Raw genomic sequence first — 15,730 nt, forward strand, 5'->3', positions numbered from 1 at the left:
GTGATTAGAGGGACAATAGAGTGCTGAATACCAAGCAGTTAGCAAGTTACTAATGCAGCATCAGAGCTTGGAGGAGACTGTGACTTAACAGTCGCATGGAATCACTGCCGGTGAGCGGTAATACGGTCACCATAACAGCCCTAGTCGTGCCTGTTCTATGTGTTCTCAGGGCTGAATCCTAACTTGAAATATGAGTTCACACCAATGTCCAATAAATCTACACGTGATCTTTAAAATTGTGAGTTAGGCAGGGCGGATGTTGCGTTAGGATCGGCCCACAGTCATTAACAGATTTTGTGACAATTGACAGGTACCAAGTCATCTCCAGCGGAGCAGCTCGGTACGGCTCTGGCTTGGGACAGAGCAGACGTGGCTAACAAACACATCCAAGTGTACGGCCAGTACTGGCAGGTAACACAGACAAGGAGGCAGCCAGGGCAGAGCTGCCCAGTGTCGTTGATTTTATGTTGATTCTTTTTAGTTTTTTTTTGTATTCAGAAAGTTAAATGGAACTGCTGTGTTTGATGGTATGACAGTCATGCTTGATGGTGGTGGTTGTTGTCTGTCAGGTTGGCTCGTTGGAGCAGGCCATGCTGGATGCTCTCATCATGGACCGGGTTGGCTTTGTCAAACTGTTGATCGACAACGGTATGACCATGAACCGCTTCCTGACCGTTTCACGTCTGGAAGAGCTCTATAACACGGTAATGACTTAATCACTTTCTCTCTTATCGCCTTTTCAGCTCTGTATTTACGAGTTACAATATAGTGTATGCTGTACATAAAGAAGCAATTCAGTGTTTTCATATTGACAGTACATTGGCTGTTAGCTTACTCATATACCATATTTGCCATAGCAGTGGTTTCTTTTGCAATCACAGTAATACAGTGTAAGCGTCTCTTTGGTTGTTTGGTTTTCCCACTGTTTGAAAATGTTTTGTTGATCACATAGCTCTTTGTCATGAGTCCAGCTGTGGATGATCTTTCCAGTTATAAACCATATTCAATAATTCAGAACTTTTTAAATGATGTTGCTCCATAAGGAGACAAGTCACACCATATATGATCATATAAAATTGTGGAAGTTTGTTTTCTGAAAGTTAAAATGGTCTGGTCTACCACTTCTTTCCGTAGGAACAAATGTATTATAATCCAGATAACTAGCCATTTAAGTATTATTCTGGTTGGCATTTGGTTGTTTCTGAGTTGATTGTGGATAACGAAGACATGACATGTCATCATTTTTCTATAGCAACAGGGACCAACAGACAATTTCCTCCATCACCTTGTGGAAGATGTGAAACAGGTGAATACGGTTGAACATGCAACATTGGGGAAAATGTAAGGTTTTCCTATGTGTGTTTCTATAGTATTTGTGTGTGGAAATATTTATGTGTGTGTGCACGTGTGTTTTTGTGCGTGTGTGTGCGCATTTGTGTGTAGAACCATATACCCAAAGGATACAGAGTCTCCCTCATAGACGTGGGGCAGGTGATTGAGTATCTGATAGGAGGAGCCTATCGGAGCACATACACACGGAAACACTTCCGGGCCTACTATAACCACTTACATACCCACTGCATGGTAAGTGACCATGGTCGCGTTTCATTTTCATTTGCCTGCCAGATGTCACAGCGTCTGGATAGGTGTTTAACCTAAGTCCTATAAACTGACCGCATCATACGATATAGGTTGTGTTCCTCTGCTCAGACGTTGCATGCATCAACCAGTATTCAAAACATTAGGAACCTTCCTAATATTGAGTTGCACCCCTCCCTTTTGCCCACAGAACAGCCTCAATTTGTCTGGGCATATTGAAAGTGTTCCCCAAGGGATTCTGGCCCATGTTGACTCCAATGCTTCCCACAGTTGTGTGAAGTTGGATGGATGTTTTTTTGAGTGGTGGACCATTCTTGATACACACAGGAAACTGTTGAGTGTGACAAACCCAGCAGCATTGCAGTTCATGACACAAACCGGTGCACCTGGGCCTGGCACCTATTACCATAACCTGTTCAAAGGCACTTTTGTCTTGCCCATTCACCCTCTGAATGGCACAGATACAAAATCCATGTCTCAATTGTCTCAAGGCTTAAAAATGGTTATTTATCCGGTCTCCTCCCCTTCATCTACACTGATTGATGTGGAGTTAACAGGTGACATCAATAAGGAATCATAGCTTTCACCTGGGTTCACCTGGTCAGTCTATGTCATGGAAAGAACAGGTGTTGTATACTCAGTGTGGATGTGGTTAGCTGATTGGCCTTGTTAGGTTCTAAATGAACTGAGCAGAAACTCACCCACAATTGTTAAAGCTCAAACCAAGTTTATTCCCCCAAAGGGTCAGACAGCTGAACAGACCAAGATATATTCATACAAGCCCTGGTATTTAACCCTTCCTCCTATGTTGAGTCTCCTCCTTACATCTCTGAACAGCCAATACACCTCTGTGCTGGACATAACTTTAGTGATATCTGTTCTTCCTCACTTCATCTGACCTATGTCCAAATTCCCCACTTCTCCTCAACTCACGGCTGTCGTGACTTGTACCAGACTGTGGCCATTCTCCTTCCATAGGATCCCTGATGTCTAGCAATAGAATATTCTGACAGAATGTACACGTTCTACATTCCCCTCTCTCCCTCAGTGACATGAATAAGGATATTTCAAGTTTTTCATCAGCCTACATATAATACCTATCCAGGTGTTGTAAGATCTGGCATGCGTCAGCAACGTCTTGGCAGAGGAACACAACCATAGTAATGTGTAGCCCCACTACTCAGTCGATAGCATGGCACACAGCCATTGAATGTTGCATGCAGTGTGACTACAATGTAGTTGGTCTATAACACAGCCCATGTTAAATGTCTGTATACAGTACACGCAGCGCAAGATATCACCCTTGGCCGTCAAGCAGTTGTAAAAATGGACACCAATAATATAGCCGTATTCATTTTTGTTTGTTATGTTTTATTTTGAAATGTAACCTGGTGTACATTTCACTTTGCACTGATTTGAGTGGGTATCATTTCCAGGACACTGGACTGGACAAGATAGTTCAGGACCCCGGACCAAACAGGGAAGCCTGCACCCTTCACCCACCCCAAAGCCCTAACAACAGTCCGCCATGCAAACCTGTCTTCCACACTGCTCAGCCCTACAAACGCAAGGTCTTTAAGAGATCTGGGACAAGCTAACTTTTCACCTACAAATGCAGTCTTTTAAAGACACTTGTCTCCACTCACACACTGAAACACACACACAGGCTATTGATTGCTAGTATATTCTGTGGCTACAAATACCCCATGTGCATTAGTGTTCTCATTGGCTGTCCGCCTCTCCCCTCCCTCCTTTCTCTCCAGGAGAGATCCATGGTCCCCAGGGACCCGAAGGAAGCCCAGCAGCAGAGCTCCAAGCTGGGCGACTCTTCTCTGGTAGTGTTCAACTTCAACGACCTGTTTGTTTGGGCCGTGCTGCAGAGGCGCCAGCAGATGGCGCTGTTCCTGTGGCAGCATGGGGAGGAGGCCATGGTCCGGGCAACTGTGGCTTGTAAGCTGTACCGCGCCATGGCCCACGAGGCTAAGCAAAGCAACATGGATGACACCACAGCGGAGCAACTCAAAACCTACTCGCTGTCAGTCTTTCCTTGTACACATCTTGAAATGTTTGTTTAGTAGTAGTGTGTCTCTGGGGTTTTGTGTATGTTGTTTCTGCAGAGTGGACTTTTGTGGTTGTGTGTGTATATTACTATGTTTATGAGTGTGTGTTTTCCCGGTCTGTGTTTATCAATGTTCGTGTGTGGTGGCATGGTTGGCCGCAGGGACTTTGGTCAACTGGCTGTAGACGTGCTGGACAATGCCTTCAGGCAGAACGAGCGCATGGCCATGAAGTTGCTGACCTCGGAGATGGAGGCCTGGAGCCACTTCACCTGCCTGCAGATGGCCGTGTCCTCCCGGCTCCGCCCCTTCGTCTCCCACTCCTGCACCCAGATGCTGCTCACCGACCTGTGGACCGGCCGCCTCAACATGAGGAAGAACTCCTGGTTCAAAGTGAGGGTCTCAAACTAATTTTGTCTTCAACAAGGTCTGGAGGGCCACCCGGTATTGCCTTGCCCTCAAAAGCCACGGGCCGTACTTACTAAGACAACCACAGATCGCATTAAATCAGTTAATGTGCTGTATCTAGCCCAAAGGCCAACAGTTTGAGTGTTCTAGGCACCTTGTCTCCTTTTAAGATCCTGGAAAGTAATGTAAAACCAGTGCACCTCAATGTTCTTTCCATGATAAGATTGAATGACTGCATAAATAAGCATTAGTTCAAGTGTGTTCTTATGTCCATTAGTCTATTAATAAGTCTATTAGTCTATAAATATTATTAGTGTAGTAATATCAGTCGATGTTGTACTGTTCTAACAGTTACCCCTCAGATTAGATTTTTGTTTATGTGTCTCAATCTTGTGTGTGTCAGATCATCCTGAGCATCCTCATGCCCCCTGCCATCCTGCTACTAGACTTTAAGAGCCAGGCGGAAATGTCCCATGTGCCCCAGTCCCAGGAGGCTTTGCAGTTTATTTGGGACACGGGGAGACCAGAGGCAGCCCAGGAGGGGCATACAGTAACTAAGGTGCCAAAATGTACACCGAACACCAGTCTCTCTGAACTTCAGTCCTTCAAATCCTTCTAGGTTGCTATTCTAATGTGAGATTGATGCTAATGTTGATACCGGAGTCGTTTTTATTAGACATCAAATGGTAGGAAATGGACTGAAACAGGGAGGGACTTTTCTCATTATTGATTTCCGTTGCAAAGCGTTTTCTTGATGTGTGCCCTAATGAACGTGGCCATGTTCTCTCGTGGTGCTCTGAAGGAGGGCCAGGATGTGGAGAAGGGGTCAGCATGCTGGGAGAGGATCTCAGACCCCGAAGCTGACACAGTCATACCCGTTACCACCCCGTGTCTCTTCTGGACCAGGAGGCTGTACGAGTTCTACAACACTCCGGTCGTCAAGTTCATGTTCCACACGGTGAGCTAGCAGCACCCCACTTCTGTTAATCACGGTCATTTCTCCCATACAGTTTGCAATATGTCGAGGGGGGGGAGGAATCATTATACTCTTCTACGCCTCAGGAAATGCGTATTATACAAAGACCTTTTGTTGAAGATATTCCTCAGTCTGACACGAATGACAGTGATTAGACTCACGTAGATCCGTGTCTTGGTGACGTTCTCACTCTGGTCCATGAGCTGATGCTTTTTCACTGTGTGGTCTAGATGTCTTACCTGGCCTTTCTCATGCTGTTCTCCTACACTGTTCTGGTGAAGATGGAGGACCGGCCCAGTACTCAGGAGTGGCTGGTCATTGTCTATATTGTATCCACCGCGGTGGAGAAAATAAGAGAGGTGAGTGTGTAACACATTGAAGACTAAAACCTGCTCTGAGAACAGCTGTCTTATCTCTGGCATGTTAGACTCAAAAGGTCTGACAGTTTATCTGCTATACCTGATAGAGAATTTCACATCTTTCTCTCCTTCTTTTCCTCTCTATTTATCTTGCTCTCGCTGTCTCGTTCTCTTTTCACATGTTCTCCACCTCTTTTTGCACTGTTCAACCTCACACCCAGTCTGAATACAACTTCACACATTTCCTTTCTTTTTGATATGCAGTCTCATCTTTAACTTAGTAGGACATTGTAATTGCTCACCTTAAAAATGCACTTGTTTGTAATTCAAACTTGATGATTGAAGAGTACCAGCAGCGTATATGATGATTGTATGTGAGTGGATGTGTGTAGAGTCAGTATGTGTGTGAGCAAATGATGGAGTGAGTGTTTGTATGTGTGTTGGAGTGTCAGTGTGCGTAAGTGTGTAGGGCCCTGTGAGTGTGCATAGAGACAGTGCATATTGTTAGCTATTAAGCAATCATTTTGGCATGGGGATAGAAGCTGTTCAGCAGCCTATTGGTGTCAGACAATGCACTGGTAACGCTTGCCATGTGGAAGCAGAGAGAACAGTCTATGGCTTGGGTGGTTGGAGTCTTTAATGATTTTCCGGGCCTTCCTTTCAAACCGCCTGATATAGAGGTCCTGGATGGCAGAGAGCTCAGCCCCAGTACTGTCCGCACTACCCTCTGTAGTGTAAGATGATCAAGGGAAGTGCTATTGCTGTACCCTTATCCATCTCCTCCTCTGTTCCTCTGGTGATGTAGAGGTTAATCCAAGACCTGCAGTGCCTAGCCCCACTCCTATTCCCTAGTCGCACTCATTTGTTGACTTCTATAATCGTAAAAGCCTTGGTTTCATACATGTTAACATTAGAAGCCTCCTCCCTAAGTTGTTTTTTTCACTGCTTCAGCACAGTCTGCCAACCCGAATGTCTTAGCCATGTCTGAATCATGGCTTAGAAAGACCACCAAAAACCTTGAAATTTCCATCCCTAACTATAACATTTTCCGCCAAGATAGAACTGCCAAAGGGAGCAGAGTTGCAATCTACTGCAGAGATAGCCTGCAGAGTTCTGTCTTACTATCCAGGTCTGTACCCAAACAATTCGAGCTTCTACTTTTAAAAATCCACCTTTCCAGAAAAAAGTCTCTCACCGTTGCCGCTTGCTATACACCACGCTCTGCCCCCAGCTGTGCCCTGGACACCATATGTGAATTGATTGCCCCCCATCTATCTTCAGAGCTCGTGCTGCTAGGGGACCTAAACTGGGACATGCTTAACACCCCGGCCATCCTACAATCTAAGCTTGATGCCCTCAATCTCACACAAATTATCAATGAACCTACTAGGTACAACCCCAAATCCGTAAGCACGGACACCCTCGTAGATATCATCCTAACCAACTTGCCCTCCAAATACACTTCTGTTGTTTTCAACCAAGATCTCAGCCATCACTGCCTGCATCCGTAATTGGTCTGCGCTCAAACGACCACCCCTCATCAATGTAAAACGCTCCCTAAAACACTACAGTGAGCAGGCCTTTCTAATCGACCTGGCCGGGGTATCTTGGAATGATATTGACCTCATCCCGTCAGTAGAGGATGCCTGGTTATTCTTTAAAAGTGCTTTCCCCACCATATTAAATAAGCATGCTCCATTCAAAAAATGTAGAACCAGGAACAGATATGGCCCTTGGTTCACTCCAGACCTAACTGTCCTTAACCAGCACAAAAAACATCCTGTGGTGTACTGCATTAGCAATGAATAGCCCCCGTGATATGCAACTTTTCAGGGAAGTTAGGAACCAATATATACAGGCAGTTAGGAAAGTTAAGGCTAGCGTTTTCTAACAGAAATTTGCATCCTCTAGCACAAACTCAAAAAAGTTCTGGAACCCTAGGAAACACTTACCACCAATAAATCCACTATAATTGAGAATTTCAATAAGCATTTTTCCACCATGCTTTCCACCTGGCTACTCCGGTCAACTGCCCGGCAACCCCACAGCAACTCGCCCAAGCCTCCCCTATTTCTCCTTCACCAAAATCCAGATAGCTGATGTTCTAAAAGAGCTGCAAAATCTGGACCCCTACAAATCAGACGGGCTAGACAATCTGGACCCTCTCTTTCTAAAATGATCTGCTGAAATTGTTGCAACCCCTATTACTAGCCTGTTCAACCTCTCTTTCGTATCGTCTGAGATTCCCAACGATTGGAAAGCTACCGCGATCATCCCCCTCTTCAAAGGGGAGACACTCTAGACCCAAACTGCTACAGACCTATATCTATCCTACCCTGCCTTTCTAAGGTTTGCGAAAGCCAAGTTAACAAACAGATGTGTGTGTCAAATCAGAGGGCCTGTTGTCCGGACCTCTGGCAGTCTCTATGGGGTTGCCACAGGGTTTAATTCTCGAGCCGACTCTCTTCTCTGTATACATCAATGATGTCGCTCTTGCTGCTGGTGATTCTCTGATCCACCTCTACGCAGACGACACCATTCTGTATACTTCTGGCCCTTCTTTGGACACTGTGTTAACTAACCTCTAGACGAGCTTCAATGCCATACAACTCTCATTCCATTGCCCCCAACTGCTCTTAAATGCAAGTAAAACTAAATGCATGCTCTTCAACCGATCGCTGCCCGCACCTGCCCGCCCGTTCAGCATCACTACTCTGGACGGTTCTATCTTAGAATACGTGGACAACTACAAATACCTAGGTGCCTGGTTAGACTGTAAACTCTCCTTCCAGACTCACATTAACCATCTATTTCGCAACAAAGCACCCTTCACTCATGCTGCTAAATATACCCTCGTAAAACTGACCATCCTACCGATCCTCGACTTCTGTGATGTCATTTACAAAATAGCCTCCAACACTCTACTCAACAAATTGGATTCAGTCTATCACAGTGCCATCTGTTTTGTCACCAAAGCCCCCTATACTACCCACCATTGCGACCTGTACACTCGTTGGCTGGCCCTCGCTTCATACTCATCGCCAAACCCACTTGCTCCAGGTCATCTACAAGTCTCTGCTAGTTAAATCCCCGCCTTATCTCAGCTCACTGGTCACCATAGCAGCACCCACCCGTAGCACTCGCTCCAGCAGGTATATCTCACTAGTCACCCCCAAAGCCAATTCCTCCTTTGGCTGCCTTTCCTTCCAGTTATCTGCTGCCAATGACTGGAACGGACTGCAAAAATCACTGAAGCTGGAGACTCATATCTTCCTCACTAGCTTTAAGCACCAACTGTCAGAGCAGCTCACAGATCACTGCACCTGTACATAGCCCATCTGTAAATAGCCCATCCAACTACCTCATCCCCATACTGTATTTATTTACTTTGCTCCTTTGCACCCCAGTATATCTACTTGCACATTAATCTTCTGCACATCAATCACTACAGTGTTTAATTGGTATATTGTAATTACTTCACCACCTTGGCCTATTTATTGCCTTACCTCTTTTGCACACACTGTATATATACTTTTTCTACTGTATTATTGACTGTATGTTTGTTTATTCCATGTGTAACTCTGTGTTGTTGTATGTGTCGAACTGCTTTGCTTTATTCTTGGCCAGGTTGTAGTTGTAAAGGAGAACTTGTTCTAAACTAGCCTACCTGGTTAAATAAATGTGAAGTAAAAAATTGTTTTTTGCCATAGCAGGCAGTGGGGGATTTGAGGGCCAATGCTGTAGTCCACCATCAGCTCCTTGGACTTACTAAAGTTGAGGGAGAGATCGTTGTCCCGGGCTCCACCCTGTAAGGTCACTTACCTCCTCCTCCCTGTAGGCCATCTCATTGTCGCCGGTGATCAGGCCTACCACCGTTGTGTCGTCAGGAAACTTGATGATGTTGTTGGATTCGTGCATGGCCACTCAGTCCTGGGTGAACATGAAGTACAGGAGGGGACAACGCACACACCCCTGTGGGGCCCCCGTGTTGAGGGTCAGCATGGCAGATGTGATGTTGCCTACCCTCACTACCTGAGGTCGGCCCTTCGGGATGTCCAGGATCCAGTTGCAGAGGGAGGTGTTCAGTCCCAGAGTCCTAAGCTTGTTGACGAGCTTGGAGTGGACAATAAGTGTGTGGACAAACACTGAACTGTAGTCAATGAACAGCATTCTCACATATGTATTCTTAGTATCTAGGTGGATGAGGGCAGTGTGGAGTGCAATTGAGATTGCGTCGTCTATGGATCTGTTGGAGCGGTATGCAAATTGGAGTGGGTCTAGGGTTTCTGGGAAGAGGAAGTTGCTGTGTGCCATAACCAGCCTCTCAAAGCACTTCATGATTACAGACGTTGACTGTTACAGGGCGGTAGTCATTGTGACATGAAGCCTTAGAGTTCTTGGGAACAGGAATAATGGTGGTCATCTTAAAACATGTGGGGATTATAGACTGGGACAAGGAGAGGTTGAAAATTACTGTTAATATCCCTGCCAGTCTTTCTGTACATGCTCTGAGAGCACGCCCTGGTAGCTGCTGTGTAGCTGAGGTGTAGCCTAACCTACTATGTTTATGTTATTTATTTATTTTCTGAACCACTCCAAAACTAAGTTCCCTTGCGGGGAAAATAAAGTTCTTATTTTTAGTCTTCAACTTTACCATCAAGCACATGAGAATCACAATGATAACCAATCACACTGCCTGTCATTAGTTATACAGTATGCTTTATGACGTCACCATCGTGAGGCAAGAGGTTGCCAAGGGAGCCAACAAATCAAATTTTCCCCATACGTGGGCAAGCCCCCTAGCAATTAGAGTTCTAGCTAATGAGCTTCAGCCTCTTGCCATTTGAGTGACAGCTAGCAAGTGGCAAGAGAGAGAGAGAGAGCAATGACGTTGTGTATACATATGTGATGTAGTATGCAATTTTCTGGGACCACTTTTGGCTCTTGAGCACTACTTTCGCAACGGCTGGCTAAAAAGTATACACAACTACTGGAGAATCGCTTTAGACCCCACAATAATAGACTGTTCCTCCTCTGCATTAGACTTTACATAGTGATTCTTTCTACCAGCTCTCACAGTTTCACATCACAATGAGACGTTCATCCACGTTTCTCAAATGTCACATTTGAAGTTGTTCCAAACATCAAAGTGTTTAACCGTTCAGACAATTTTTTAAAAAGTGCTGCATCAGAAGAGTCTGTACCTTTTCAAAAAGTAGATTACAACAAATGTTGCTGATTGATGTGCTTTTTTTTCTGGTAGCTAGATGTGTTTTCTTTCTACTAACTGTATTGGTAAGTCATGGTATTTAACAAACTTCAAAGTACACAAAAAAATAAAAAATATGGGTTCAACAAGCGTTCTTCTAAGATCCCCAAAGTTCGTTGAAGAACCCTAGGGTTCTTGGCACTGGAAATTGCCCCCAAAAGGTTCTTCCAGGAACCCCATAGGCGGTGGGGTTCATCAAGGAACCTCCTTAGTTGGTGGGGGTTCTTGCAGGAACCTAATTGCCCAACTGAAACATTTGGATTTGAATTTTAAAACAGACAGCAGGTGCAGACACTTAACTGAAAAAAAGTAAAGATCTCTTCAATTTAAGGTAAGGTTTGTCCCTTATATGATCTAAATTGATATTGTTTTATGACAATACCATTTATCTTTTCATATTTGTGCAAATCTTTCGAAAACAGAAAGAGGACACAATTCAATGGATATCAATCAACAAAGAGGTAAGAATATGTAGGCTATAAGAATATGTTGAAGGCTAGCTGTATTGGGTGCAGATGCCTGAACTGGTCACTTTTGTGTCTGTAGGTATACAGACAAGGAGGCAAACAAAGGTATGTCAATTGGTATTGGTTTGTTATTATGCAGATCACATTTACCCTCCTCCTCCCTTCCCTCTTCAATGAATATCCCATAAGCCATACTGTTATGGACAAGGTATGTGTATTAAAACCATTATCAAAACAGTTTTTTTCATTCACATAACCACAAAAACCAAGGTATGAATACTGTCGTGTGCATGTTTTGTTAATCATCTGTATAATAAAACAATTTTGGATTCAGACTTCACCCTCCCTACACCTCTGATGAATATAACAGGAAACCTGTTAAGTCACCATTCACTACAAAATCATTCTGGCTATAGATACAGAGAACATCAATACATTATCATCAACACGCCAGAGGAAACACTAATTTGACTTGGGGCTCTGCTGGGAGTTTACCTCATATTTGGATTTTTTTCATTCTGCTTTGCCACTAAAATCATTAACACTGACAACTAAAATATTGTTTATTTTTATGCATATTATTAATAATATGATAATAATAAGGGGGTAGTTCAATAAATTAACCCCAAAAGGTTCTTTGAGGATCCAGTGAAAGGGGTTATTTTTTTTCAGGTTGTAGGGAGGGTATGTGAACAATTTTTATTATACAGATATTTAACAAAACAGCATTCACACCTTGGTCTTCGTGGTGAATGTGAATGAAAAAAACTGTTTTGATAATGGTTTTAATACACATACCTTGTCCATAATGTAGAGGCCTCTGGGATATTCATTGAAGAGGTAAGGGAGGAGGGTAAATGTGATCTGCATAACATACCAATGGACATATCTTTGTACGCCTCCTCGTCTATATACCTGCAGACACAGACACCAAAGTGAGCAGTTCAGTCATCTGCAAGCAATACAGCTAGCCGTCAACATATTCTTATTACCTCTTTGTTGATTGATATCCATTGAATTGTGTCCATTTTCTGTTTTAGAAAGACGGGCACAAATATGAAAAGATAGATGGAATGAAACAATATCAATTTAGATCATATGGGGACAAACCTTAACTGAAATGTAATGACCTCCTCAATTTAGGGTAAGTGCCGAGACCTGCTGTTCTATCAAATTCAAATGTTTCAGTTGGGCAGTTAGGTTCCTGCAAGATCCCCCACCAACTACCTCCAATGGGGTTCTTGGAAGGGGTCCTTGGAAGGGGGCCATGTTCAGTGCCAAGAACCCAAAGGTTCTCCAAAGAACTTTGGGGATCTTAGAAGAACCCCTAATTTTTTGAGTGTAGTTATACCAATTTGTAGCAGACAGTTGGAAGTTGGTCCTATCACATTTTGAATGTAGTAACAATCTCTGAGAAATTGACAAACAATTTGTATTTAACTAGGCAAGTCAGTTAAGAACAAATTCTTATTTACAATGACGGCCTAGGAACTGTAGGTTAACTGCCTTGTTCAGGGGCGGAACAACAGATTTTTACCTTGTCAGCTCGGGGATTCGATCTAGCAACCTTTTGATTAGTGATTGTCACAATATACTGCTCTAACCACTAGGCTACCTGCCGCCTCACAATTCAACAAATCAGTGGTGTAAAGTACTTAAGTAAAAATACTTTAAAGTACTACTTACTGTAAGTAGTTTTTTGGGGTATCTGTACATTACTATTTACATTATTTTTTTAAATATTTACTTCACTACATTCCTAAAGAAAACAATGTACTTTTTACTCCATATATTTTCCCCGACTCCCAAAAGTAAACATTACATGTTGAATGCTTAGCAGGACAGGGAAATGGTCCAATTTCACACACTTATGAAGAGAACACGTGGTCATCCCTACTACCATCTGGCAGACTCACTAAACGCAAATGCATCGCTTGTAAATTACGTGTTGGAGTGTACCCCTGGCTATCTGTAAAAAATGTAATCAAGAAAATGGAGCCGTTTTCTTTGCTTAATATAAGGAATTTGAAATTATTTATACTTTTACTTTTGATACTTAAGTATATTTACAATTGCACTTTAACTTCGTAGTCATTGTTTGATTTCAAATCCAAACTTTGAGCATTGAGCCAAAAGAAGAATAATTACTGAGGGCACTGTAAATCATATCGTAGGCCTAATAGTACTGTAGAGCTCTTTATACTTGCACACAATATAGCTGGGTCGCCTCGTCCTGCCCCTAGGGGTTCACCGCCCTACACCGCCCCAACCCAACACACCCCACTCAGCTTTAGGATCTTAGTGAAACATTCATTATTGGTTTCAGGTGTGTTAGAGCAAGGTCAGAGTGACAACCGACAGTACAACAGACCCCCAGTGCCAGGACTGAGCAGCCCAGCAGCTAGGGATTGCCTAAATAGGTATCTCCCTTGACGTGGGCCCGTTTTCAGTACAGACTCCTTTGTCGTACAGTATTCCATATAAGGCATCCAGACCTTATGAAAGTTGCACAGTGTGCCATTAATCTGGTAATAAATTAAATCAGAAATTGACATTTCTGCCATCCATTGTGACATTGTGGGAGGATAACCATCCTTCAAATTAATAGCAATGCATTTCTTAGCCGCTATAAATGCTATAGTTTATTCTTATAACCGTCTCCATGACTGGGAATTATAACATATCTCTATCCATTCATTATCATCAATAGCGTCTCCCAGGTCTTCCTCACATTTTTGTTTTACTTGTTGTGTGTCATCAGGAAAAGCCTCTATCAACCCTTGATACAGTTTGGAAATCAACTTGAGGTTTGTGAGACTCTTAAAATAGCATGCAGCTTCTTGCTTGTCCAGTGTTCGCTGCACAGAGATAGTAAAGTATTGCATCTACAAAAGTTCCCCTCAGCTCCACCACAGACTGGTCTTCTCTGGCTGCCTGACCCTGATGAGACCCCGGTCACCATCTGATCCTGCTCAGATGAGGCATAACAAAGAATTACCTTGGTGTACGTTTATACATTATATTATCCAAGAATAGAATCAATGGTTCAATAATTGAAATTACCATTATTCCCAGATCCCAGACTGTAGTCTACCCATCAACCCAAGATGGAACGTTATATCCATCCACTGATTGTCACAATATACTGCAAAATTCAGACTGGTCTTCCCTGGCTGTCTGACCCCGCAGGGACACCTGTCACCATCTCATCCAGCTAAGACATGATGAGCATAGTGTTGCGTACTGACTGTGCACCAAGACAGTGACGCCCGTAGAGCTGTCAGTACCGTGTCTATGTGAAAAGTAGGAAATTAGCTGTGAGGAAGCTGACAGATCAATAACGTTACATTTCTATACTGACTGATTGGGGCAAACATTATAGATTGGAAATCCCTTTTGGCTAGCTCCAATGGTACACCCACTGACGAAAACGAGACAAGTTCATTTACTTCTGTTGAAACACACACAACTGTTCCACACACACCTGACAGATAGCCAGTTCAGCTCTAGCCTCCAGCAGCTACTAGCTAGCTTAGCTCATTCACTTCAGACTGAACTTCAGTCAAGAGGGGATGAAACATTAGCGAACATTACATGTCAGTAACACTACTAGCTCAGTTCTGGGAACATTTTTCTTCTTCTTCTGTTAAGTCAAACAGTAGTTACCTTGCCAGCTACATCAGTTAAATAAAGAGTACCTCTGCACGCTCTGTGGTGACCTGCGCAGTCCTAAATCCATCTGGCTGAAACCACCATACAGCCTACCCAACCGCTCTGAGGTGCCTGCGTCTGAAAGGGGTATACAATTATATATTTTTATGGATTTCAACTTTGCTATATTATCATTTAACCCCTGGTTAAACTTACCTCCATGTAGCCTACTTGAGAAACACTATCTGGCAACAAATTAAGCTGTATTATCATGTTACTGCAAATCATAGGCTATGGTTCAACAACAGTGGCAAACACTGATTGAATTATTCTGTTCACCATTATTACATAAAAAACATACTTTGTGACATGATTTTGATGCAGACAGTTTCCATAGGCAACAATACATCAGACACCAAACCACCTAGACCTACTTCAGTTGCCCTCTGTAATTGACTAATTTCTGTAATTCAGGGCTCATCTGTAAAAGAGACCTTGGTCTCAGTATGACTCCCTGATAAAATAAAGGTTTTTAAAAAAGTATCAGACTACTGTAGGCTACTCATACTACTACAACTTCTACCGCTACAGTATTGCAGTAAAGAAAGTGTTAAAACTCCCTCTGCACTAGAGGGCTATGGGACTGTAGCGCAAATATTTGTTTACAGTGTCCGTAAACACATATTTGTGATGGAACGAAGGAGGGCAAGTGAGTCGATGTGCAATCCAAAAATGTGATCATCATTGAAAGGGAAAAGGCGCAACACGCACACAGTCTACCATGGTGAGCAAACATTGCTCGTTTTCATTTTCAATTAACATTGAATCCCCAGTTATTTGTCTCTGCCTGCAAATCGTCCTCCTAAAAGTGTTTGACCCCAACACACTCATCCAACATATTACTACTTTACTCAAATTATCTACATTTACCTTAAGGCTTTTCT

At 43.3% G+C, this 15,730-nt stretch overlaps 1 protein-coding gene across 1 annotated transcript in view; it reads left to right on the forward strand.

Moving 5' to 3' along the window:
* Positions 1-15,730, forward strand: part of LOC110535035 (transient receptor potential cation channel subfamily M member 6) — a 55,115-nt gene that overhangs the window by 20,301 nt on the left and 19,084 nt on the right. The window contains exons 9-18 of the mRNA XM_090189057.1: positions 311-411; positions 570-704; positions 1,253-1,306; positions 1,444-1,584; positions 3,036-3,170; positions 3,363-3,634; positions 3,821-4,049; positions 4,468-4,614; positions 4,867-5,022; positions 5,271-5,399. Of these exons, the coding sequence (XP_090045183.1) occupies positions 311-411; positions 570-704; positions 1,253-1,306; positions 1,444-1,584; positions 3,036-3,170; positions 3,363-3,634; positions 3,821-4,049; positions 4,468-4,614; positions 4,867-5,022; positions 5,271-5,399 (1,499 nt within the window). The remainder of the gene's footprint in view (positions 1-310; positions 412-569; positions 705-1,252; positions 1,307-1,443; positions 1,585-3,035; positions 3,171-3,362; positions 3,635-3,820; positions 4,050-4,467; positions 4,615-4,866; positions 5,023-5,270; positions 5,400-15,730) is intronic.

The sequence above is a fragment of the Oncorhynchus mykiss genome, chromosome 11, assembly GCF_057628025.1.
Source record: "Oncorhynchus mykiss isolate SJ-2025 chromosome 11, ASM5762802v1, whole genome shotgun sequence".
In the NCBI taxonomy this organism is placed as follows: domain Eukaryota; kingdom Metazoa; phylum Chordata; class Actinopteri; order Salmoniformes; family Salmonidae; genus Oncorhynchus; species Oncorhynchus mykiss.